Source organism: Geotrypetes seraphini, chromosome 6 (assembly GCF_902459505.1).
Source record: "Geotrypetes seraphini chromosome 6, aGeoSer1.1, whole genome shotgun sequence".
NCBI classification, from domain to species: Eukaryota; Metazoa; Chordata; class Amphibia; order Gymnophiona; family Dermophiidae; genus Geotrypetes; species Geotrypetes seraphini.
In genome coordinates this window covers 239,386,245-239,413,780 of record NC_047089.1, presented here as the reverse complement: position 1 = coordinate 239,413,780, position 27,536 = coordinate 239,386,245, and the positions used below count along the sequence as shown (strand labels likewise).

Sequence of the window (27,536 nt, the reverse complement as noted above, 5' to 3'; positions counted from 1 at the left end):
TGGATGCAATGTGGTGATGTCACATGCATGCGATCTGCGCATGCACAGATGCCCTCCCGACTCGGTCCCGAACCAATGTCACTCACAACTATGTTGAATAAAATTGGCCTCAGTACTGATCCTCGAGACACTCCACTACTTACATTTCTATCCTCTGAGAAAACTCCATTAACCACCACCCTCCATCATCTGTCAGTCAGGGTGTCGGTCAATAGATTTTCTCTGAGAACAGAAATGTAAGTAGTAAAATGCCTCAGGGATTGCTACTGAGGCCAATTCTATTCAACATATTTGTGAGCTACTGTGTTACTTCCATAAAGCAGTAAAGACCTTCCTCTTCCGCCAATCAGGCCATTAAAAACTGCCTCCTCAATATACTTCTCCTAGTACTCTGCGCTATGATCAGTCTGGTCTCTAGAATAAGCTCTGTTATTGTTTACTGTTACCTATTTGTTGTCATGACTAGTCTGTTTTCAAACGATTGTGAATATCTACTTGTACCCGTTCTGAGCTTCTGGGAGAATGGGATAGAAATCAAAATAAATTAATTAACTAAATACCGGTATAAGCATGCTGTTAGTATTGAGCATTGGATGTTAAAGGGGGAGGAGCATGTCTGGTGCATGCTCACAAGAGCATGGTAAGTATAGCTCTTCTGCACATGCCCAGTAGAGGTTGTGGTCTCTGGAGCATCCAAACCTATTATAGATAGGAAGAATGTACTTTCTATAGGGTTGCTGTGCCACTTGTAATCTTGGGAGTTTCTAATGCTTTCTTTTTTCTCTCCTGTCAGCTTTTTATTTGCATTACAAATCGGTGTTCAGGCACCCATTTGAGGGGAAAAGGAAAACTGATTTTTTTTGGCTCTCCGTGATTCAGAGCTTCCTCACCCTAATGCCTGCTTGAGAGTTGTTGCTAGATATTAGCCCTTAGGGGGGGAGTTTTGTGTGCTGCTTCTCTGAGCAGTGGATGGAATAGATTCCAGTGGCTACTTTCACGCATTGTAGAAGCAGCGCCAAAAGTCCTTGTGCATTAGACACACAATAACATTTCATTTGGGCTGGCTTAAACCAGTCTAAATAAAACATTGCCAGTCTGGTTTGCCTTGAGCATCAGGGCCTTTATCTTGTCTCAGGAAGCTGAAAGAAACAATCCTCTCTGCAATTAAATTAAGTCTTGCACAGTAGGGTCACTTTAAAGGAGGGAATCAACAGGTAGGCCCATATTTGGCAGGGATAGAAAAGCTGTCCAGATTACCCCCCTTCTGACCTAAAAATAATCCCTGAGAGGGTGCAGAGTGATCTGCAGCTGTCCAGGCTGGGCTGACTTTTCAGTGGGCTTTAAATGCTCAGGAGACAAGTCATTAGAGTGCAAATCTTGTGCCCGAGGAATAAAAGTGCACTTTGGATGTTGTTCTGCCAACACTACAGGAGGACTCTATCCAAGAACAGGGGAGGCATCCAGCACAGATATGACTGTATTATATCCTTCATATAAAAGTTCTATTACAGCACATGAAAATGCTGAAGCCAAGAAAGTCTTAGGCACCTTGTGACAGGTGCTGGGAAAGCTCATGGAAAGTTGGGATAAAGTTGAAAGTTTCCAGGCCCATTTTTGACATCTTAACTCTGTTTAGAACTAAAGGGGGAAATGAATGCAAAACTCATGAGGCGACATGCAAACTTACGAGCACAGTACATTACTGGTATAATGTTTCAGCTTTTGCTTCCAGTGATGTCCTAGATTATTTGAAACCCTGCCTTTCAGTACCATATGTATTAAATCCTTGACAGGTGCACTCAGCATGACACAAGGTCACAGTTACATTGAAAATATTAATATCCTGTTAAGTCAAAAGAAAGATAAATTACCAGCTATAGAACACCCTCTTTGCAGAAACTGAAGTCATGTCCCCCACAGCTATCCTTGTATATACAGTCCGTACTCACTAGATGTCAAGGTTCCACTATGACAAGCCCCTTCACTCCCAATCTGCTTAGTCAAACAGGAGGATCACTCTAGTCTAGAGCACCCCTTTTCAATCTATTAAACTGTTATATTTTTCCCACAGCTTACCAGGTTTCTTCTTTCTTTTCTTTTGGAAAGTTGAAAGTCCTCAGGGGCACTTGAGTGTTTTTCGACAGTGGACAAGGCTCCTTCCTCTCTCAGTCTGCGAAGACCTGGCCTTGGCTTCGGTCCTTGCAAATGTGGCTGAATTTGCTGGGCTGCCGTGTGCCCATCAAGCTCTGTAGAGAGCTGCTCTGAGGCTGGAGGGATGAGCTCCGTTTGAAAGCTTAAGTGTGAAAGGGATTCCTGTCATAGCTTGGGAGCTGGTCTTCCTAAATATAGACTTTGCTACAATCTGTGACTTGGGTCCATCTCACCAGCAGACTTAGGAGGCTGAAAAAAACAAAACAGGGGCTGGATGTCAGGGAGAAGTTTGTCAGTAAGGGCAACTCATTGAGCAGACTTCAGATCCAGGCATTAGCTGTTGGGAGGACTTATTTTACCTAGTGTTGCTTGCTTGTACTAGCTCTGGTTTAGGGTTACCAGATATCCAGAAGGGTTTTAAAAACCCGACACTTTGTCTGGGTTTTGAAAAGCCTGCTCTAAATTGCATCGGGCAGGCAGCAGGGGGGGTGGAACTGGAGCAGAGCTAGGGTGGGATTGGGGGCGGGGCTGGGGCATAATGGGGCAGGGCTGGGTGGAACTGGGTGGGACTGGGGGGCAGGTCTAGGGGGGGGTCCAGATTTTACTTTAGTAAATTTTGTTAACCCTGCTTTGGCTTGTCTTTCAAAAATAAACATACCACCGTTCCTGCAGCATTTTCCTGTCTGATGGACCGTGAAGGTCTTTATCTGCTGTCACCCACTATGTTATTATGTAAGAAACTCAGGGCTTGATATTCAAAGTGATTTAGCTGGTCAGAAATGGCTGCTGGGTAGTTAAATCACCTGTTTGGGGCCAACCACTAATTTTCAGTGGCACTTAACCAGTTAGTGCCACTGAAAATATCTGGTTAGTGCTGCCAGCATTCCATTACTGTGTGTTGGCAGGTCAAGAGTGCAAGCAAAGGTCTCTGGGATATTATATAACTCTGTCCCTGGGAATGTTAGTGCAGATAGACTGAATGGCTCCTGGCCATTCAATCTAACATAAGACATTAGTATGCCATTAAATAATGCCTAAAATACCAGTACTTTGAGATTAACAAAGTACCCTTGGCATAGTATTGGGGAGTATCTTACACAGCCCTGGAATTTCAACAGATATGCTAAAGACAGATGCTTAAGGAAATCAGACAAAAATTGGCTCCAGCTACCTATTCTTAAAGACAGGTGCTTATTATCAATTGAGAGAACATAAGAACATAAGAATTGCCGCTGCTGGTCAGACCAGTGGTCCATCGTGCCCAGCAGTCCGTTCCTGCGGCGGCCCCTAGGTCAAAGACCAGTGCCCTACTAGAGTCTAGCTTTACCTGCGTATGTTCTGTTCCAGCAGGAACTTATTTAACCTTTTCTTGAATCTCTGGAGGATGTTTTCCCCTATAACAGCCTCCGGAAGAGCGTTCCAGATTTCTACCACTCTCTGGGTGAAGAAGAACTTCCTTACGTTTGTACGGAATCTATCCCCTTTTAACTTTAAAGAGTGCACTCTCATTCTCTTCACCTTGGAGAGGGTGAACAATCTCACTTTCTCTACTAAGTCAATTCCCTTTAATATCTTGAATGTTTCGATCATGTCCCCTCTCAGTCTCCTCTTTTCAAGGGAGAAGAGGCCCAGTTTCTCTAGCCTCTCATTGTATGGCAACTCCTCTAGTCCCTTAACTATTTTTGTCACTCTTCTCTGGACACTTTTGAATATACTATGTCCTTTTAGTACTATGCCATGGTTTCAAACAGATAGCCAATTATATTTTGTTATGTTATGTTAATCAGATTTTCTATTCTCCCTTTACCTATTCAGTTCAAGGTCAGATTACATTACAAGAGGTTGGGTCAGTTACACAGGAAGTTACAGTGGACAGATTGATGTGGACATTCAGTAGGGTTGTTAGTACAGGTAGATCACTACAACTATTAATACAGTTAGATCATATATAGTTACAAGTAGGTCGTTAGTTCTTTGTTTTTGTCCTAGGAGTTGCATTAGACAGTTTAGAAATGGGCTTTTACAATTATTGTTTCAGTTACTTCAGGATTAGCGCCCTGTCTTGATACAGAAATGCTTTTAGAAGTTTTCTGAATTTGAGATAAGAAAGAAGTTGCCCCCACTGAGTCAGACCAGAGGTTCATCTTGCTCAGCAGTCCGCTCCCGCGGCGGCCCATCAGGCCTAGTGCCTGAACAGTGGTCCCTGATTAATTTTGTAACTTACCTCTAATCCCATCCCTATAATCTACCTCTACTCTTATCTGTACCCCTCAATCCCTTTGTCTTCCAAGTACCTGGTCACAAGATCATAGCGTAAATGGTAGTTGGTTTCAGCATTTTACTAATTCATATTGGGTGAATAAGGTAATTTGCCTGGTAGACTTTATACTGTACAACTGCAGACACAGGAGTCACTCCCATGAATAAGTATCACATAGACAAACAGTGGAGATTAGAGAGCTGCACGGGAACGGGGACGACGAGAATCCCGCGGGACCCGCGGGGATCTCGCAGGTTCCCCCTTCGGGTCACAGGGATCCCGTGGGGATGCCCCCTAGGGTCGCGGGGATCCCGTGGGGACGCCCCCTAGGGTCACGGAGATCCCGTGGGGACACCTCCGAGGGTCGCGGGGTTCCTGCGGGGCTGGATGTATTCAGCCGCGAGGCTCGTCTCCCTACCTGCCCTGCCGCACACAGCCGAACGGAAGTCTTCCTGATGTCAGCGCTGACATCGGAGGGAGGGCTTAAGCAAAGGCAGTAGGAAAAGGCAGTGGTACAAGGCGGGAGGCGGTCCGCCCTGGGTGTAGCACAGCCATCCAGGTCCCCCGACTGACCGACAACAGGCCCGGTCCGTCAAACCTCCCTGCCCTTTAGCCGCGAATCTAAATTACCTTCTTACAGCAGCTTCAATACTCCAGCTGCTATAAGAAGGTAATTTAGATTCGCGGCTACAGGGCAGGGAGGTTTGTTGGACCGGGCCTGTTCTGTTGTCAGTCGGGTGGGGGACCTGGGGAGAAGGACGCTGAAAGGACATGGGGAAGACGGGGGGGGGGGGAGAAGACGCTGAAAGGACATGGGGGAGACAGAGGGGGTAGAAGGACACTGAAAGCACATGGGGAAGATAGAGGGGGGAGAAGGATGCTGACAGGACATGGGGAAGATGGGGGGGGAAAGGATGCTGAAAGGAAATGGGGAAGAGAGAGTGGGGAGAAGACGCTGGCAGGGAAGAAGACAGAAATGCCAGACTATGGGGGGAGCGGAGGGAAGAAGATGGGTGCCAGACCAATTTGGAAGGGGGGAGAAAGGGAGGCATAGTAACAGAGCAAATGGAAGATGCAGAGAGAAGAGAGACAGTGGATGGAAAGAATTGAATGAGAACATGAGGAAAGCAGAAACCAGGCAACAAAGGAAGGAAAAAAAATTCTATTTCTTTCTTTTTTTTTTTGCTTTAGGATAAAGTTGTGTTGATAAAAATTTATAAACATTAGAGGCTCTGGTAGAAACCCGTTTACAAAGTATGTATTCTTCCCAATTAATATTTCCCAATTAATAAAGTATTTATGCTTCTTTGTAAATGGGTTTCTACCAGAGCCTTTAATTCAGTAGCATAATTAAATGAAATAACTATTTCTGTAGTTTATATGGACGGGTGGGGATGGAGGGGATTCCTCGCGGGGATGGGTGAGGACGGAGGGGATTCCTCGCGGGGACGGGTGGGGACGGGGGGGATTCCTCATGGGGACGGAGGGATTCCTCGCGGGGACGGGTGGGATTCCTCACGGGGATGGGTGGGAATTTGGCGGGGATGGGTGGGATTTCTGTCCTCGCGCAACTCTCTAGTGGAGATAGAAAAAAAAATTGGTGCTCCTAAAACATGTCACATCTAATCAAATTTACAATTGTAAAAAAACTCCATTTGCTTAAGGCTGAGAGTTGGCTCAAATGGAAGAAAAGCCTCGGGTTTTATTAGCAGAGCTTAAGCTCAAACCACCACCACCAACATCATTGGCAAAAACTTCCAAAAAGAGTGACAATAAGTTATTTGAGGTTATTTTTTAGAGGACTAAGATTCTGTAACAACATAGAAAACTGTGTTAGAATTTTAGAGAAGTCTCATATATTGCTGACGTTTCACGATACTAAGCCGTTTCTTCAGGGCTTATAGACTTCACTTATATTCACACAGATTGAATCATTGTGTTCATGGTCTCACCAGTGTCCCTATGAATCCCCATGAACGCAACAATTCAATCTGTGTGGTTATAAGTGAAGTCTATAAGCCCTGAAGAAACAGCTTAGCACCCTGAAACGTCGGCAATATATGAAACTCCTCTAAAATTCTAACACAGTTTTCTAAGTTGCTACAGAATCTTAGTCCTCTAAAAACAACCTCAAATAGTGTATTGTTGCTCTTTTTGGAAGTTTTTGCCAATGATGTGGTAGTGGTGGTTTGAGCTTAAGCTCTGCCGATAAAACCTGAGGCTTTTCTTCCATTTGAGCCGACTCTCAGCCTTAAGCAATTGGGGGTTTTTGCAATTGTATATTTATATTTTTCCCACTTCACCAATCTGTTGTATTTAGTAGTTTCACATCTAATCAAATAGCACACAGTTTGTCACAACGTGGGATCACAATATGTACTGTATAGCAAAAATCACCGTGTCAAGAGCATAAAACCACCGCAGCTCATTTCTTTCCAATTATCCAAAGAATTGAGCTGGACCACATGCCACATATCCGCAAGGTAATGGCGGAATAGAAATCACTAATGTAATATGCCCACACCAAACTTCGATACCGCACCTCTGCCCCAAATACTAAAATCAGGGACAGAAGAGATGATTCTGAAGCTGGGGACATCTGTCTGGAGTTACATGGACATATCCTCTCTTTAGAGGACAGTCCAGGTATCTGGATGGGTTTTTGAAAAGTTGGCGTTTGTCTTGGTTCTGATAAGCTTTGAGCTCGGGGCCACATCTGTAGGTGCCCTGCGCTGCGATGACGTCACATGCATGCATAGAATGTCATTGTGTTGCACCTGCGCATGAGCAGAGACCATCCAGGGGTCTCAAAGTCCCTCCTTGAGAGCCGCAATCCAGTTGGGTTTTCAGGATTTCCCCAATGAATATGCATGAGATCTATGTGCATGCATTGCTTTCAATGCATATTCATTGGGGAAATCCTGAAAACCCGACTGTATTGCGGCCCTCAAGGAGGGACTTTGAGATCCCTGGGTGGGGAGGAATGGGGCAGGGGTGGTGGGTGGAATAGGGCGGGGTGTGTCTGGAGAACTGGCATTAAAAGCAGCAGCTTGCTGGGGTTGGGCTGGGGGCGGAACGGCGCTTGGCCATGCGGCGCAACCCTACTGTTAGGCGCACTTTCCCAAGCCCTCCTCGCTTTCCCAATCGAAACGAAAATGGCGCGCTCCCTGCTTCCAAAAGCCGCCAACCACAAGATGGCCGCCGGCGACGCGCTGACGTGCTCCGAGCGGGAAGTGACGTCAGACAGTCCTTTCCCGGAAGTGTCCGGCGTGACAGCCCGGCGTGTAGCCGCACTGGGCCCCTCTTGTTTCGTTCCGTCTGCTCTCTCTGTCTCTGGTTTCCTTTCTGTCGAGGCGGGAACGGCTCGTGTGTGCTGGGCGCTCCCCTCCCCACCCCACCCCGTCTGCTCCTCCGCCATGATCCCGATCCCGGTGGTGGTGGTAGTGCTGGGGGGCTGGTGCGTTGTGTACCTGGCGGACACTCTGCTGAAGGTGAGACTGACCTGATGTGGACAGGTAGATTCAGAAAGTGGGGAGAGAGAGAGAGATTTCGGAAGAGAGAATGGGAGTGGAAACAGAGTGAGAGACAACAGAAGAGAATGAGAGTGGAAACAGAGTGAGAGACAGCAGAAAGAGACAACTGGAAGAGAGAATGGGAGTGGGAAGAGAGTGCGAGACAACAGAAGAGAATGAGAGTGGAAACAGAGTGAGAGACAGCAGAAAGAGACAACTGGAAGAGAGAATGGGAGTGGAAAGAGAGGAGAGAAACTGTGGAAGAGAGAATGGGAGTGGAAACAGTGAGAGACAACAGAAGAGAATGAGAGTGGAAACAGAGTGAGAGACAGCAGAAAGAGACAACTGGAAGAGAGGAGAGAAACTGTGGAAGAGAGAATGGGAGTGGAAACAGAGTGAGAGACAACAGAAGAGAATGAGAGTGGAAACAGAATGAGAGACAGCAGAAAGAGACAACTGGAAGAGAGAATGGGAGTGGGAAGAGAGTGAGAGACAACAGAAGAGAATGAGAGTGGAAACAGAGTGAGAGACAGCAGAAAGAGACAACTGGAAGAGAGAATGGGAGTGGGAAGAGAGTGCGAGACAACAGAAGAGAATGAGAGTGGAAACAGAGTGAGAGACAGCAGAAAGAGACAACTGGAAGAGAGAATGGGAGTGGAAAGAGAGGAGAGAAACTGTGGAAGAGAGAATGGGAGTGGAAACAGTGAGAGACAACAGAAGAGAATGAGAGTGGAAACAGAGTGAGAGACAGCAGAAAGAGACAACTGGAAGAGAGGAGAGAAACTGTGGAAGAGAGAATGGGAGTGGAAACAGAGTGAGAGACAACAGAAGAGAATGAGAGTGGAAACAGAATGAGAGACAGCAGAAAGAGACAACTGGAAGAGAGAATGGGAGTGGGAAGAGAGTGAGAGACAACAGAAGAGAATGAGAGTGGAAACAGAGTGAGAGACAACAGAAGAGAATGAGAGTGGAAACAGAATGAGAGACAGCAGAAAGAGACAACTGGAAGAGAGAATGGGAGTGGGAAGAGAGTGAGAGACAACAGAAGAGAATGAGAGTGGAAACAGAGTGAGAGACAGCAGAAAGAGACAACTGGAAGAGAGAATGGGAGTGGAAAGAGAGGAGAGAAACTGGAAGAGAGAATGAGAGTGGAAACAGAGTGAGAGACAGCAGAAAGAGACAACTGGAAGAGAGAATGGGAGTGGAAAGAGAGGAGAGAAACTGTGGAAGAGAGAATGGGAGTGGAAACAGAGTGAGAGACAACAGAAGAGAATGAGAGTGGAAACAGAGTGAGAGACAACTGGAAGAGAGAATGGGAGTGGAAAGAGAGGAGAGAAACTGTGGAAGAGAGAATGAGAGTGGAAACAGAGTGAGAGACAGCAGAAAGAGACAACTGGAAGAGAGAATGGGAGTGGAAAGAGAGGAGAGAAACTGTGGAAGAGAGAATGGGAGTGGAAACAGAGTGAGAGACAACAGAAGAGAATGAGAGTGGAAACAGAATGAGAGACAGCAGAAAGAGACAACTGGAAGAGAGAATGGGAGTGGGAAGAGAGTGAGAGACAACAGAAGAGAATGAGAGTGGAAACAGAGTGAGAGACAGCAGAAAGAGACAACTGGAAGAGAGAATGGGAGTGGAAAGAGAGGAGAGAAACTGTGGAAGAGAGAATGAGAGTGGAAACAGAGTGAGAGACAGCAGAAAGAGACAACTGGAAGAGAGAATGGGAGTGGAAAGAGAGGAGAGAAACTGTGGAAGAGAGAATGGGAGTGGAAACAGAGTGAGAGACAACAGAAGAGAATGAGAATGGAAACAGAGTGAGAGACAGCAGAAAGAGACAACTGGAAGAGAGAATGGGAGTGGAAAGAGAGGAGAGAAACTGTGGAAGAGAGAATGGGAGTGGAAACAGAGTGAGAGACAACAGAAGAGAATGAGAGTGGAAACAGAGTGAGAGACAGCAGAAAGAGACAACTGGAAGAGAGAATGGGAGTGGAAAGAGAGGAGAGAAACTGTGGAAGAGAGAATGGGAGTGGAAACAGAGTGAGAGATAACAGAAGAGAATGAGAGTGGAAACAGAGTGAGAGACAGCAGAAAGAGACAACTGGAAGAGAGAATGGGAGTGGAAAGAGAGGAGAGAAACTGTGGAAGAGAGAATGGGAGTGGAAACAGAGTGAGAGACAACAAGAGAATGAGAGTGGAAACAGAGTGAGAGACAGCAGAAAGAGACAACTGGAAGAGAGAATGGGAGTGGAAAGAGAGGAGAGAAACTGTGGAAGAGAGAATGGGAGTGGAAACAGTGAGAGACAACAGAAGAGAATGAGAGTGGAAACAGAGTGAGAGACAGCAGAAAGAGACAACTGGAAGAGAGAATGGGAGTGGAAAGAGAGGAGAGAGACTGTGGAAGAGAGAATGGGAGTGGAAACAGAGTGAGAGACAACAGAAGAGAATGAGAGTGGAAACAGAGTGAGAGACAGCAGAAAGAGACAACTGGAAGAGAGAATGGGAGTGGAAAGAAAGAGAGACAGAGACCAAATCGGAGGAAAAAGAGAGTAGAATGAAAGAGGAGAGAGATGAAATAAGGATAAAAGGAGACAGCAGAATGGGACTGCAGAAGACAGAATAAAAGAAAAACTGAAGAGAGACAGGCTGAGAAAAATGCCTTTATCTTGGATATATAGTAGCTCACACATAAAGGCTCACTCTCTCTTTTAGAAAGGTGCGTTAGCCATTTTAGTGTGCGCTAAACGCTGACGCAGCCATAGACTTATAATGGGCATGTTAGTTTTTAGCACGGACTAAAACACGTGGCTCACCTTTGTAAAAGGAGCCCTAAATTAAGTAAGTCTGAAACTTAGGGGCAGTAGCATGTTGAAGCCTTGAGAATGGGCACCACTTTCTAACCAATCAACCTTCTTTTTTATATGCAGCTTCATGTTTTCACTTCTGCAATTATTATGTATACATGTTTCTAACTATTTAAAGACCAAAAACAAAAGAAACTGTGGAGATGTTCTTGATGCAGGCGTTTATTCAGTCAATTGAAAGTTGCAATAGCAATGCCCGTGTGAATGAGCTGATTTGGCCATGTTAGACTTCGGGGTTTGTGTTGGTTTTTCAACATCCACATTTGCTTTCTCTGATCTCGTAGCATAATCTAGGACCTCTGAGGAAGGCATGTTTTTGTCGAAACGGGCCGTGTTGGGTCCTTCTCATCTCACGCACATGTGGATTGCGATTGCAACTTTCAATTGTCTGAATAAACACATTACATTACATTAGGGATTTCTATTCCGCCTGTGCCTTGCGGTTCTAGGCGGATTACAATATAGAAGATGTCTGGGCAATTCCAGTAGAATTACATTACAGGATAAGAGTAAATTACAGGAACAGTAAAGAATTATGATACAACAATTTAACACCTGCATCAAGAACATCTTCTCCCCGGTTTCTTTTGTTTTTGGTCTGTCCATTCTCTGTGCCATCGTTGGGTTTTCTTCTTTTGTTATTTAATTATTTAAAATATGTATAGATACTACTTGATTTTATTTGGATTATATGTTATTGTTTTGATTGTTGGTTTTTATTGTTCTAATTACAGTTTTGCCTCTGACAAAGCCTTCAGCTGAATCGTGGGCATGTCAGGCATATGTTTTAACAATTCACAAACAAAATACACCAAAATAAATACTTTACCACCAATTCAACCTGGATGTATGCCCATTCAAGCTATGCACACTACACAATACAGCAGTGTTTTTCAACCTTTTTACACCTATGGACCGGCAGAAATAAAAGAATTATTCTGTGGACTGGCATCGGTCTGTGGACCGGCGGTTGAAGAACACGGGGCTAAGTCATGGGCCAGACCCCGCCCATCTCTACCCAATCTCCACCCCAGACCCCGCCCTCATAATAGTACTAATTACACCTTGCACGTCCCATGCCTCATCTGGAAGCCTTCCCTCTGACATTGCAATGTCAGAAAGAAGGCTTCCAGTTCAGGCGCAGGATGCCCGTAGGAGCCACTGCCCGTGGCTTTATGCACTGAATCAGTTAGGAAGAGGGAGCTGGCTCAAAGATAACGCCACATCGATCACACCGTGGACCGGCGGTTGAAGAACACTGTTTTGGGCCTGATGCACGTGCTGGCCCTGTGGACCGGCAGGAAATTTCTGTGGACCGGCACTGGTCCATGGACCGGCGGTTGAAGAACACTGGGCTAAGTCGTGGGCCAGACCCCGCCCATCTCTACCCAATCTCCACCCCAGACTCCGCCCCTATAATAGTACTACGGGCATCCCATGCCTCAACTGGAAGCCTTCCCTCTGACGTTGCGACGTCAGAGAGAAGGCTTCCGGTTCAGGCGCAGAATGCCCGTAGGAGCCACTGCCCGTGGCTTTGTGCACTGAATCAGTTAGGAAGAGGGAGCTGGCTCGAAGATAACGCCACATCGATCACTCTGTGGACCGGCGGTTGAAGAACACTGTTTTGGGCCTGATGCACGTGCTGGCCCTGTGGACCGGCAGGAAATTTCTGTGGACCGGCACTGGTCCAAGGACCGGTGGTTGAAGAGCACTGCAATAAAGCACAGACACAGAACTCAGATAGGAAAGATTCACTAGAAGAAGAATTCCAAACAAACAAAATGTGTTTTGTGCTGACTTTTAACAGTTCTCTCTTATAACATTCATAGCAAGGAGGAAAAAAAGACCTCAGATTCCCTCTAGTGGCTGGTGTAACTGCACATGGCTCTATAAAGGGTAACATTAATCATCGGTTATAATATTGTGACATCCAGCTTTTTAGGTTTTCACTAATTTTGAAAGGACTTAAAAGATTCCTTAAGTGGTTGTCAGGAATAGCTATTTCTCCTTCTAGTCCCCTGATGAAGCAAGGTGTGAAACGGGTCCCATTGGGATCAGGACCCTTCAGTTAAGTTATTTAATAGAAGAGAGAGTGGGGAAGAAACGGTACACGTCAACCTGGGATAAGATTGAGTTTATTAAAGACAATTGAAATACAAAACATTTGAGACAATCAATCTGTCTTTCAATTTCTTCCAGACCCGACACAGCCTGTGTATTGGCTTCAAAGTGGAAGCCTGCCTCAGGAGTATAGGTGGTAATTCAGTAGGTGGCGCTTAAGCATTTAACTTCCAAAAGAAAAGTACTGTAAAACACCAAATAAAAGCGCTCATAAAAACTTAGGGCTCCTTTTACTAAGCTTCGCTAGCATTTTTAGCGTGGCGCTGCCCCCCGCGCTACGCTGATAAACTAACGCCAGCTCAATGGAGGCGTTAGCGTCTAGCGCGCGCACTAAAACCGCTAGCGCAGCATAGTTAAAGGAGCCCTTCGGTGGAAAATCTCAAATGTTTAGTATTTCAACTGTCTTTAATAAACTCAATTTTTATCCCAGGTTGACGTGTACTGTTTCATCCCCACTCTCTCTTCTATTATACACTTCTCTTTTCTTGTTGTCTCTTTCTGCTGTCTCTCACTCTGTTTCCATTCTCATTCTCTCCTCTTGTCTCTTCCTCTCTTTCCACTCCCCTTCTCTCTTCTTCTTGTCTCTTTCTGCTTGCTCTCACTCTGTTTCCACTCTCATCCTCTCCTCTTGTCTCTTCCTCTCTTTCCACTCCCCTTCTCTCTTCCAGTTGTCTCTTTCTGCTTGCTCTATCTCTGTTTCCACTCTCATCCTCTCCTCTTGTCTCTTCCTCCCTTTCCACTCCCCTTCTCTCTTCTTGTTGTCTCTTTCTGCTTGCTCTCACTCTGTTTCCACTCTCATCCTCTCCTCTTGTCTATTCCTCTCTTTCCACTCCCATTCTCTCTTCCAGTTGTCTCTTTCTGCTTGCTCTCTCTCTGTTTCCACTCTCATCCTCTCCTCTTGTCTCTTCCTCTCTTTCCACTCCCCTTCTCTCTTCCAGTTGTCTCTTTCTGCTTGCTCTCACTCTGTATCCACTCTCATCCTCTCCTCTTGTCTCTTCCTCTCTTTCCACTCCCATTCTCTCTTCCAGTTGTCTCTTTCTGTTTGCTCTCTCTCTGTTTCCACTCTCATCCTCTCCTCTTGTCTCTTCCTCTCTTTCCACTCCCCTTCTCTCTTCTTGTTGTCTCTTTCTGCTTGCTCTCACTCTGTTTCCACTCTCATCCTCTCCTCTTGTCTATTCCTCTCTTTCCACTCCCATTCTCTCTTCCAGTTGTCTCTTTCTGCTTGCTCTCTCTCTGTTTCCACTCTCATCCTCTCCTCTTGTCTATTCCTCTCTTTCCACTCCCATTCTCTCTTCCAGTTGTCTCTTTCTGCTTGCTCTCTCTCTGTTTCCACTCTCATCCTCTCCTCTTGTCTCTTCCTCTCTTTCCACTCCCCTTCTCTCTTCCAGTTGTCTCTTTCTGCTTGCTCTCACTCTGTTTCCACTCTCATCCTCTCCTCTTGTCTATTCCTCTCTTTCCACTCCCATTCTCTCTTCCAGTTGTCTCTTTCTGCTTGCTCTCTCTCTGTTTCCACTCTCATCCTCTCCTCTTGTCTCTTCCTCTCTTTCCACTCCCCTTCTCTCTTCCAGTTGTCTCTTTCTGCTTGCTCTCACTCTGTTTCCACTCTCATCCTCTCCTCTTGTCTCTTCCTCTCTTTCCACTCCCATTCTCTCTTCCAGTTGTCTCTTTCTGTTTGCTCTCTCTCTGTTTCCACTCTCATCCTCTCCTCTTGTCTCTTCCTCTCTTTCCACTCCCATTCCCTCTTCCTGTCTCTCTTCCAGTGTTTACCTTGTTCTATTATTTAAGGTCCCCTTTTACTAAGGTGCGGTAGCCGTTTTAGCGCGTACTAAATGCTAATGCTTGCAAACGCGTCCATTATATCTTATGGACGCGTTGGCACACGTTAGCATGTAGCACGCGCCTAAATGGCTACCGCACCTTTGTAAAAGAGGGGGGAAATCTTTTTGATGATTATTGATGTGAAGGAGGTTTTTTCTTTGACCGATGATTAACGTTACTCTTTATAGAGGGAATCTGAGGTCTTTTTTCCTCCTTGAGTGAACTGTTGAAGTCAGCTGATGTAAAAAAAACCAAAAAAAAAAAAACCCCATTATCATTGAACCTTTATAAGCGTATGTTTAGTATTTTTCTAATGTGGTTTTTTCCACCTTTTGTTGTTGGCTTTTGATGAGCATAGGTGGTGGAAGTTTTGTCTTTTTTTTTGGTTCTAAGAAAAATAAATGAAAATTTGTATCACTGTGCAGCTCTGTTTTCTCATATTACTAATTTTTATTTAAAAAATTGATGTTCTGATACAATGGGACATCAAATTGCAATAAATAGCTTTATTAGGTTTATACAATAATTTGTTTTAATTTCATAGTCCTCTGCTTCTCTGAAGACTTCCTATGAAGACTGGCTAACATCCCATGGGCTTAGCATCTCTCCTTTTCATGTACGGTGGCAAACCTGTCTCTTCAATCGCCTTCTGTACAAGTGGGGACGATGGAAACCCAGGCTTCTGTATCTGTGGTATGGATCCTGAATTATAGAATGTGGGCATCACCTCTATTGCAAAAAAAATACTCAATATAACTACAAATGTATTAAAGCAGCAATAATTAATGTGAAAATATCAGATCAGGGATCTATCTATTGGTGAATTTATTTGTCGTTCTCCCCCAATTTATGAATCCATGTTAGGGTTTTTTATTGCAGGCCGTGGCGGTTAAAGCTCTGATGCTCATAAGAATTTTATGAGCATTGGAACTTTTACCCCTGTGGCCTGCGATAAAAAAAACCCTAATGCGGATTCATTAAAGGGGGGGAGGGGGTTAATATTTTAATTAATGGTGCTGTTAAGGAAAGATAAACTTTTTCATGTTTATTGTTCACTAATCACTCTGTGGACAAAGTGCAAATTCTTAGCACCTCTTTAGTTCACTCATAACTGCTTTGGGTTTATTTTTAAACTAATCAAATCTACCTGTCACTGCAGAACTAATTCTCTCTCCCACATTTTGGTAAATATGGCACACCATCTTCCTGAAGGATTTATATCCTGAAACTATGAAACAAACATGGTATGCTGAAATGGTTGTTTCTTATGTGTATTTATTTATAAAAATGTGATACAGTATAATCCCGTTAGAATGGACTCGCTTTTAACGGAATATCGTCTATAGCAGACGAGGTCTGCTGGTCCTGGCCGTGCGCCTTTTGAACATGCAGAAAAGCACCGCATACAGCGGACTTGCATATAATGGAATTTCACCTATAACGGACAACCAATTTGGTCCCCAGAGTCGCTTTTAGCTGTAGCTTTGTACGGCTATAACGGACAAGCAGGCTCCGCCTACAAGGCGTGTGGCATGCAGGTGATATCTAGTGCAGATATGTCACGCTCTAAAAATAGGCCTGGCGTAACAGCAGAAAACACTGATTGGTCTATGTGGCTGTTCACCAGGCACGCTGTGCATCGGCAGATGATGCTGCCAGCTGGAGGGATGCAGTAAGCAATGAGGTCATAATGCTTTAGAACAGTGTTCTTCAACCTTTTTACACCTATGGACCGGTGGAAATAAAATAATTATTTTGTGGATCGGCGGTTGAACACTGAGCTAAATCGTGGGCTAGACCCCACCCATCTCCGCCCCAGATCCCGCTCCCATAATAGTACTAATTGTAACACTATTTTTTCCATTCATTTTTCATATACACACACAATATAATCTTATTAACAACACATATGGTTAACCACAAAATTAAACTACACAAAGCACACTGAATGCTTCTCAACATTCATTTCTACTAGAACACAGATAATCCCTATGCAAATAAGGGACCAAAACTAAAAGTAATCTATATATATAAAATCGGAGGTATGTATGTGTGTATGTATGTGTGTGTGTATGTGCCGCGATCACGCAAAAAACGATTTGAACGAAACTTGGTATGCAGATCCCTCACTACCTGGGGTGATATGTTCTGGGGGTCTCGCGGCCCACCTGCACACGTGGGCGGAGCTACAAACAGAAAATCAGATTTCACCCATTCATGTCAATGGAAAAAATGTAAAAAGCTGCCATTCTCACAGTAATTCCAACTATGAGGCCCTTCATGTCACTCTGAGAGATCTGAGAGGAAATGACAACCTGATGGGAGGAGCTCTGGTACTTCTATGTGGAGATTTTCGTCAAACTCTGCCTGTCATCCCAAAGTCAACACCAGCTGATGAGATACATGCATGTTTAAAACATTCATTTCTGTGGAGACATGTGCAACAAATAACTTTAAAACAAAACATGACAGTAGATTTGGGGGATGAAAGTGCGCTAATTTTCTCAAACCAACTACTCGAAATTGGAGAAGGTAGATTACCAGTTGAGTCTTCTGGCAAAATAAAATTGGATTATAATTTTTGTAATCTGGTGTCATCAGTTGCAGAGCTAATAGATGTAGTCTATCCAGCAGTTAAAGAAAACTATATCAATTTTAACTGGTTGCGAGAGAGGGCCATTCTTGCTGCTAAAAATGAAGATGTCCATGGAATAAACAATCAAATACTTGCCATGTTACCAGGCGCAGTCACTGAATACAAGTCTATTGATACAGTAGTAGATGCTGATGAGGTCATCAATTTCCCAACAGAATTCCTAAACTCACTTGATCCAGCTGGATTACCACCACATCGTCTTTTACTTAAAGTGGGATCTCCAGTTATTTTACTTCGCAACCTTGACCCACCAAAACTTTGCAATGGCACAAGGCTTTGTGTAAAGAGGTTACTGTCCAATGTAATTGAAGCGACTATCTTAACCGGAAAGGGACAAGGTGAAACCGTATTTATCCCGCAGATACCACTTATTCCAACAGATCTTCCTTTTCAGTTTAAGAGATTTCAAATTCCAGTGAGACTTGCATTCTCTATCACAATCAACAAATCACAGGGACAGACTATTACATACTGTGGAGTGGATTTAAGATCCCCCTGTTTTTCCCATGGACAACTCTATGTTGCTTGCTCAAGGGTGGGTTCACCCAAGAATTTATATGTTCTTGCTCCTGGAGGTGAAACTAAAAATGTTGTTTTTAATCAAGTTTTGTGTTAGTTGTATTGTATTCATTTTGTCAAATATTTCACATTATAATTTGAATATTGTACTTTTTATAAAGCTGTAAAAAAATAATTTCATTCACCACTATAAAGTATCTTTATTTGAATCCATTTACAGTGTTATTGCTATAATTAAATACCCGTGCAACGCCGGGGCATCAGCTAGTAATATATATAAACAAACCCTAAGATGCAAAACTCTGCATGCAGTACAAACCCAGAGATATAGAAACAAATGCATTTCTTCCTGAACAGTGCAAAATACATTGAGCAGATGTACATAGGATTTGCAATAGGAGGCTTTGCAGCCAGTTGGAAGCAAAGATATAGTATAATTGTACAAAGAAATGATATTAGTACTCTGTAAGTATGATAAGTAGCGATTATTATCCCAGGACAAGCAGGCAGCATATTCTTAACACATGGGTGACGTCACCGACGGAGCCCTCGGTATGGACCTTTTTAACTAGAAGTTTCTAGTTGGCCGCACCGCGCGTGCGCGAGTGCCTTCCCGCCCGACGGAGGAGTGCGTGGTCCCCAGTTTCTTCGTTTCCGCGGAGCGAAGAAGACGCGTGTGTTTTTTCAACGGCCGTTGAAACCACTTTTTTGCCTTCCCGCTCGCGCTTTTTTCCTTATTTTTTCTCTCTTACCTTCGGGTTTATTTTTCTTTGATTTGCAAAAAAAAAAAAAAAAAAAAAAAAACTGCTTTTTCGCCTTTTTTCTTTCGTTTTTTGCCCCGGCGGGGCCTGTTGCCAGTATACAGGCCTCGGGCTTCGATTTTGCGGAGGCTATCTTCCCCTTCATGCCCCCGCAGGTCGGTTTTAAGAAGTGCCAGCGGTGTGCACGCCCGATCTCCATAACTGACCCACACAATTGGTGTTTGCAGTGTCTGGGTCCGGAGCATCGGGCGGACTCCTGCACCCGCTGTGCCACTCTTCAAAAGAGAACCCTTAAAAACCGAAGAATTCAACAAACTCTTCTCTTCGGCACCGAGTCGGCGATGGACTCCTCACCTTCAACGGCGGGTACCTCAAAAATCGGCACCGTCGACCTCGACACCGACCGACCCCACATCGGCGTCGCTGGCGCCAGGTAAGCCGGCTAAGAAGCCTTCCTCTTCCCTCGAGCGCCCTCCAGCTACGGTGGCGACACCGTCCCTACCGGCATCGCACCGGTCCCGCAAACGCTCCGCCCCGATCTCGGTGAGTGCCTCGTCATCGGCCTCCTCATCGCCGGGGCGTGGAGCGGCATCCAAGGAACCGAAGAAAAAGAAAGCGGTTCCGATGCCACCCCTAGATGACCGTATCTCGGCCATCTTAAAGGCTCAACTCCAGGAGCAGTTGAAGAAACAACTTGAACAACTGTTGCCCACTATCCTGGCACCGCTCCTTCCGGTACCAGACCGGCCCGAGCCCCGTACCGAGCCCCCGGTGTCCACCCCTTCGGTACCGGTGAACACCTCCATGCCGATCCTTTCGGCCCAACAACTTCATGGCGATCCGGTGGTTCATTCTCAGGCCACATTGGATCCTCCTCGGCACCAGGCGGTACGGCATTCTTCTCGGGACCGAGATCAACGCCGATCGTCCTCCCCTGGTACCGTTTCGGTGCGCTCTGGAAAGTCTTTGTCCAAGACCCGCCACACCGCGCCCTCCACCCCGGTGTCTCGACATGCACCAGAGGTCAGGGACCCTGACTTATGGGAGGAAACTCCTCTCGGTACCGAGGAGGATCCCTCCTCATCTGATGAGGAACCATCGGCACCCGATGCCACCTCTAAACCAGAGCAGTCCTCATTTTCTAAATTTCTGAGAGAAATGTCTGCTGCCCTGTCTCTTCCCCTAGAATCTGACTCAAAAAAGTCTCAAGCCTTTCTAGAGGCTTTAGACTTTGAACAACCTCCTAAGGAGTTCCTCAAGCTTCCCGTGCATGACATCCTACGGGAAACGTTCTACAAAAACTTGGAAAATCCCCTCACGGTACCGGGAGCCCCCCGTAAACTGGACAACCTTTACCGTGTCATCCCTATTCCTGGATTCGACAAATCTCAATTGCCCCATGAGTCCCTTCTGGTGGAATCCACCTTAAAAAAGACTCAGGGCTCCAGTGTTTATGCCTCTACCCCTCCTGGCAGAGAAGGTAAGACCATGGACAAGTTTGGCAAGAGGCTTTACCAGAATGCCATGCTTGCCAACAGGGCAAACAACTATTCCTTCCATTTTTCTTTCTATCTGAAACACTTGGTCCAGCAACTGTCTGCCCTCCAGAAGTACCTGCCTGAGCGCAAGGTCCCGCTATTCCAACAACACATCTCTGGTCTTCTCCAAATGCGCAAATATATGGTCCGCTCAATATACGACTCCTTTGAGCTCACCTCTCGGGCCTCTGCCATGGCCGTAGCCATGCGTCGCTTAGCCTGGCTCAGAGTCTCCGACCTGGACATCAACCACCAGGATCGTTTGGCCAACGCCCCCTGTCTCGGGGATGAACTCTTTGGAGAGTCACTGGATTCCACCACCCAGAAACTCTCGGCCCATGAGACCAGGTGGGACACCCTGATCAAGCCGAAAAAGAAGGCTCCGCCTGCCCGACCCTATCGGCCTCAATCATCTTACCAGCGGAGGTTCTCAGCCAGGCCACTCAATCCGCCTCCCCAACAATCTCGCCGACCCCGTCAACAGCAGCACCATGCTCAGGCTCGATCTCAGGCCACTCAACCCTCTAAGCCTTCTCAGCCTGCTAAACAATCTCAGCCCTTTTGACTCTTCTCTCCAGGGCATAGCCAGTCATCCACCCTCACTGCCTCTTCCACAGCCTATCGGGGGTCGTCTCACCATTTTCTCCAGCCGTTGGGAAGTCATCACGTCGGACCAGTGGGTCCTCAACATCATCCGCCACGGCTACTCTCTCAACTTCCAGACTCTTCCACCGGACAACCTTCCCGTAGAGTCTGCTTCGCACTCATCTCAAACCCCCCTCCTCCTGAGGGAGGTTCAATCCCTCCTCCTTCTCAATGCCATCGAAGAAGTACCTCCAGATCAAAGGGGTCAGGGATTCTACTCCCGCTACTTCCTCGTACCCAAAAAGACGGGAGACCTCCGTCCCATTCTCGATCTCAGGGACCTCAACAAGTGTCTGGTCAAGGAGAAGTTCAGAATGCTCTCCCTTGCCACGCTCTACCCTCTTCTTTCTCAACACGACTGGCTATGTTCCCTGGACCTCAAAGAGGCCTACACTCACATCTCCATCAATCAGAATTCTCGCCGCTACCTGCGGTTCCAGGTGCAGCACCACCACTATCAGTACAAGGTGCTACCGTTCGGCCTCGCTTCCTCACCCAGGGTCTTCACCAAGTGCCTTATAGTGGTAGCGGCCTTCCTCAGGTCTCACAACCTCCAGGTGTTCCCCTACTTGGACGATTGGTTGGTGAAAGCACCTTCATCTCAACTTGTGCTACAGGCTACTCATCACACCATCTCTCTCCTCCACCTCCTGGGGTTCGAGATCAACTACCCCAAGTCGCATCTGCTTCCCACCCAGCGACTTCAATTCATTGGAGCAGTTCTGGACACCACACTAATGAGGGCTTTTCTCCCCTCCGATCGTCAGCGGACCCTGCTCCACCTCTGTCGTCAGGTGCTCACGCATCCCTCCATTCCTGCCCGACAGATGATGGTCCTCCTGGGTCACATGGCCTCGACGGTGCATGTCCTTCCTCTGGCACGTCTCCACCTTCGCACACCTCAGTGGACTCTCGCCAACCAATGGTCACAGACTACGGATCTTCTTTCTCATCCCATCTCTGTGACATCATCTCTTCAGCGATCTCTCCAATGGTGGTTGAACTCCTCAAATCTTTCCAGGGGTCTACTTTTTCATCTGCCCCCCCACTCTATGATCATCACCACAGATGCGTCCCCCTACGCGTGGGGAGCTCACCTGGGAGATCTTCGCACCCAGGGACTTTGGACCCCACAGGAGCGTCGTCATCACATAAATTTCCTGGAACTCAGAGCCATGTTCTACGCCCTCAAGGCTTTCCAACATCTTCTCTGCCCTCAAGTCCTCCTCATGTGCACAGACAATCAAGTCGCCATGTACTACATAAACAAGCAAGGCGGCACCGGATCTCGCCCCCTTTGCTTGGAGGCTCTGCGCATCTGGACCTGGGCCACGGACCGCAATCTCTTTCTCAGGGCGGTCTATATCCAGGGCGAACAGAACTCTCTGGCCGACAATCTCAGCCGCATCCTTCAACCTCACGAGTGGACGTTGGACCCTCCGACTCTGCTCTCCATCTTTGCTCGATGGGGCACTCCGCAGGTGGACCTCTTTGCAGCACCTCACAACCATCAGCTGCCCCAATTCTGCTCCAGACTCTTCTCTCCTCACCGTCTGGCTCCGGATGCATTCCTGCTCGACTGGAGGGATCGGTTCCTGTATGCCTTCCCTCCACTTCCTCTGATGTTGCGGACCTTGTCCAAACTCCGCAAGGACAACGCCACCATGATTCTTATCGCACCTCGGTGGCCTCGCCAACACTGGTTCTCACTCCTGCTCCAACTCAGCTCCAGGGAACCCATTCTCCTTCCTGTGTTTCCTACTCTACTTACGCAGCAACATCAGTCTCTACTGCATCCCAATCTGTCTTCGCTCCACCTGACAGCTTGGTTTCTCTCGGGCTGACCTCTCCAGAGAACCTATCTCAGCCGGTCCGCCTCATCTTGGACGCCTCCAGGAAGCCGGCCACCCTCCAATGTTACCATCAGAAATGGACCAGATTCTCCTCGTGGTGTCTCCGGCATCATCAGGAACCCACCTCCTTAGCGGTGGAAACTGTATTGGAATATTTGCTCTCGCTGTCCAATGCTGGCCTCAAAACTACCTCTATCAGAGTCCACCTCAGTGCCATCACTGCATTTCATGAGCCTATTCTCGGAAAACCCCTCACGGCTCATCCTCTGGTTTCCAGATTTATGAGAGGTCTCTTCAATATCAAACCGCCTCTCAAGCCTCCTCCTGTCGTCTGGGACCTCAATGTGGTTCTCTCAGCACTCATGAAACCTCCGTTTGAGCCTCTTGCCACTACTTCGCTCAGGCTTCTTACCTGGAAGGTGCTCTTCCTAATTGCCATCACCTCTGCCAGGAGGGTTAGCGAACTGCATGCACTGGTTGCTGACCCACCATTCACTGTTTTTCACCATGACAAGGTTGTTCTGCGTACCCACCCTAAATTCCTTCCCAAGGTGGTCTCGGCTTTTCACCTCAACCAGTCCATTGTGTTGCCCGTCTTCTTCCCTAAGCCTCACTCGCATCCTGGGGAACAGGCGTTGCACACGCTGGATTGTAAGCGTGCCCTTGCTTACTACCTTGATCGTACCAGAGCTCAACGAACATCCCCTCAGCTGTTTTTATCTTTCGATCCCAACCGTTTGGGTCGTCCTGTCTCCAAACGGACACTTTCCAATTGGCTTGCTGCCTGTATTGCTTTCTGCTATGCTCGGGCCGGTCTCTCACTGGAAGGAACTGTACGGCCCACAGAGTCCGAGCTATGGCTGCTTCTGTAGCTTTCCTCCGTTCCACGCCCATCGAGGAAATCTGCAAGGCGGCCACTTGGTCCTCAGTTCACACGTTCACTACTCACTACTGTCTGGATGCGTTCTCCAGACGGGATGGACACTTCGGCCAATCTGTGTTACAAAATTTATTTTCCTAATGGCCAACCATCCCACCTCCCTCTTTGTTAGCTTGGAGGTCACCCATGTGTTAAGAATATGCTGCCTGCTTGTCCTGGGATAAAGCACAGTTACTTACCGTAACAGGTGTTATCCAGGGACAGCAGGCAGATATTCTTACGTCCCACCCACCTCCCCGGGTTGGCTTCTTAGCTGGCTTATACTAACTGGGGACCACGCACTCCTCCGTCGGGCGGGAAGGCACTCGCGCACGCGCGGTGCGGCCAACTAGAAACTTCTAGTTAAAAAGGTCCGTACCGAGGGCTCCGTCGGTGACGTCACCCATGTGTTAAGAATATCTGCCTGCTGTCCCTGGATAACACCTGTTACGGTAAGTAACTGTGCTATACGTTATACAAATTTTGGCCCTTTTTTGAGTACAAATATCTCAACTGTACATCATCCATTTTTAAAATAAAATTTTATAGCACTTGAAAGAGCATCTTTTTTTTTGCTACAAAAGCCATTGTTTCATATTTGTAATTGGAAATTTTTATTAAGTATACCATACACATCAAAGAGCATAAAAAGAAGTACAGCAATGCACCAAGCAAAATGACAGCGTTCCTAGAACAATATGAAACAGCAATCAAACCCCAGCCCCCCTCACCAAAAACAGCCCCCCAAAACATAGTAATCAAACGGTTTGTACATCGACCAGAGATCAAAAAGATAAAGTACATAACTGCTGATTCAACAACAATCAAATCAATCGACTAGACTACCTCCTGTATAAACATAAGAACATAGTAATAGTCTTACTGAGTCAGACCAATGGTCCATCAAGCCCAGTAGCCCATTCTCACAGTGAAGCAATATTCCATGCTACCAATTCAGGGCAAGCAGTGGCTTCCCCCATGGTCTTTCTCAATAATGGACTATGGACTTTTCCTCCAGGAACTTGCCCAAACCTTTCTTAAAACTAGCTACACTATCCACTCTTACCACATCCTCTGGCAACATGTTTCAGAGCTTAACTATTCTCTGAGTGAAAACCAATTTCCTCCTATTGGTTTTAAGAGTATTTCCCTGTAACTTCATCGAGTGTCCCCTAGTCTTTATCATTTTTAATGGAGTGAAAAATCGATCCACTTGTACCCATCCTACTCCACTCAGGATTTTGTAGACTTCAATCATATCTCCCCTCAGCCGTCTCTTTTCCAAGCTGAAGAGCCCTAACCGTTTTAGTCTTTCCTCATACGAGAGGAGTTCCATCCCCTTTACCATCTTGGTCGCTCTTCTTGGTCACTAAAGAGTGTCTTCCACTTCAAGTTTCAAGTTTAATTGAATTTGATAAATCGCTTATTACATACTAAGCGAGTATTACATACTAAGTAAGTACCCCAGATAGCCATAAAGTTTTGCCACCTGCGGCTCAAGAGTTCGGAGAGCCTATACCTATGACAGAGCCCACTCATTTTATTCCTCATCAGCTGTAAGGTGGGCCACCAACTGTTTCCAGGTTTGGGCCACAAAAGTAAGGGTAAGCAATTTATCCTGATCTTCATAACCCTCCACCCAAACCCCTAACAGAGCTACCATGGCATTTCTGCGCACTGTGGCGTGTACCAGCTTACCAACATGGAGGAACACTTGGTCCCAATAACCAGCCACCACTGGGCACTCTCACCACATGTATGTATTTCTTTATGCCTGTAAAAACAAAAACACAAACACTGTGGAAAAGATGATGTTCAAGATGCAGGCTTTATTTAAAAGTTCAATCCAATAATCCACAAAAGGAGTACCTAGGACCCAAAACGTTGAGGGATCAAAGGCTAAAAACAACTCTTGGCAAAACTCTGCTCAGTTGAGAACTGTTTGTAACTGGCATAAAATTTGGAAGTTGCTGGTCTATAGATTTATGCTCTGCTGAGGATTCTGAAATAATTTCTTTATAAATTGAGTATAACAAGTTGTATGGACTTCTGCTGATTTTTTGAAAACGAACTAAGAAGATGTTTTGAATGTGAATTAAGAAATTGATGCTCAACTTTTATGAGAAAATAATTTTTATTGGAGCAAACAAGAAAACAGGTACCAAAACTCAGCCGTACAAGCAGTGTTCCAAATAGAACATTTATACAAACCAAACCCTCCTCCCTCCCCCCAACCCCCCCCCCCTTTCGCCTCCCCTCCCCCCCACTGGTCAGAGTTTCCAGAAACAGTCAGCAACACTGGTAAATCAACAAGACGCAGTCAACAATTCAGCACTTGACTTCGTGCAACAGGAGTCATGGTATTCCAAAAACGTTCCCAGATAACTAAAACGTTCCCCCCCGCACAGTGGAAAGATCAGGCACATCTCGACGCTCCCAAGTCAGCAGTAGAATCATCTGAGTACGCCACATAAAAATTGTGGGAGCCTCCTGTCCAGCCACTTGAGGAATATACATTTGAGGGCATATAAAATGGACCACCTAAGAAAAGCTTTCAGTCCCGGTGGCCTCGGATGGTAAGAAGGAGAAACACCAAATAAGAGAAGAGATGAGGGTCATATAGTCACAGTCCAAAGAGTTCCTCTAAAAGCAAAAATTTGCATCCAGAAGGTTTGGACTGCCGGACAGGACCATAACATATGGCCCAGCTCGGCGGTCTGATGACCACATTTATCACACACTGGCGATGGTCGAAATTTAGCACAGTATGCTCTATAAGGAGATACATAAATTCTAGATAACAACTTAAATTGCATTTGATGCTCAACTTTTAAAAAATAAGTGGATAAGCAAGTAATTTATATATTTATAGAAAAAGATTTAAATAAATAGGAAGGAAGGGGGTATATTGCCTATAATTTAAACAGGAGCGAGTGAATGGTTCACGTTTGAAGCCCAGTTGGATTAATTGCTCCTTATTCTGAGGCTTTTTATCCCTTTAGATTCACATATATACTTGAATAAGATTTAGATTAGCAGTAATTGAATAAATTAGCTACTTCGGCAGGACTCCACGGTAGGTGTTTTTTCTATTTTGGACCATGTGGTCAGGCTATTATTGAGAAAAATAAAGTACTCAGAAATGTCTCAGATTTCAGGCAGAACTTTCTGCTTGAGTAGGATTTGGGGGGGTTAGTTGGGAAAATGTTGGGGGTCCCTTTCTTTCCAGTCACTATAGGATAAGCTGCTACCATGGGCCCAGTTATAGAATTGTCCCCTCCCCCAAATGTGTATCTTTCTTTTTTTTTTTTTATTCTTTATTCAGTTTTAACTCTTGCAACAAGTGTACAAAATTCAATCAGATAATTCGTACAAATAACTTGACATTCTAACAATTATTGTCAAATGCATATAAAAAAGACCCCTCCCCCACCCATCCCATTCATCAGGAATAAACCCATTAAATCACATAACATACCTCCCCATCCCCACATTAAATATAGTCCTATGTAATAAAAAGGTGTCCAAGGTGTCTAATCATTAGAATATGTAATCAATGGCCCCCAAATCTTTTTGAAACTATTATAATTTCCTTGCTGTGTAGCAAGCATTCTCTCCATTTTATAAATATGACAAACTGAATTCCACCAAAAGGTATAATTAAGTTTAGTATAATTCTTCCAATTTCCAGTAATATGTTGAATGGCAATCCCCGTCAGTATTAACAAAAGTTTATTGTTATTTGCTGAAATTTGACTCTATATTAAATGTGTATCTTTCTGGTGGAAGATGGAGTCCTCGTTTGAATCCATCGTCATAGCTCGTTAGAACAATTTTGTTTTGACTCGTATGTCTTTGGCCAAAGATTCTGCACTTTGGTTAACTCAGAGTAGAAAATGTCTTGTTTATAGACTCTCTACCTGT

The 27,536-nt window shown here is 45.7% G+C and overlaps 2 protein-coding genes across 2 annotated transcripts in view; one reads left to right on the top strand and one right to left on the bottom strand.

The window, feature by feature from the left end:
- SMPX (small muscle protein X-linked) overlaps positions 1-2,479 on the bottom strand; it is a 34,502-nt gene extending 32,023 nt beyond the window's left edge. The window contains exon 1 of the mRNA XM_033950358.1: positions 2,077-2,479. The gene's annotated coding sequence lies outside the window, so the exon portion shown is untranslated. The remainder of the gene's footprint in view (positions 1-2,076) is intronic.
- Positions 2,480-7,543: 5,064 nt separating this feature from the next.
- The window catches only part of MBTPS2 (membrane bound transcription factor peptidase, site 2), a 52,554-nt gene continuing 32,561 nt past the window's right edge, over positions 7,544-27,536 (top strand). Inside the window, exons 1-2 of the mRNA XM_033950357.1 lie at positions 7,544-7,902; positions 15,266-15,414. Of these exons, the coding sequence (XP_033806248.1) occupies positions 7,567-7,902; positions 15,266-15,414 (485 nt within the window). The 5' untranslated portion in view covers positions 7,544-7,566. The remainder of the gene's footprint in view (positions 7,903-15,265; positions 15,415-27,536) is intronic.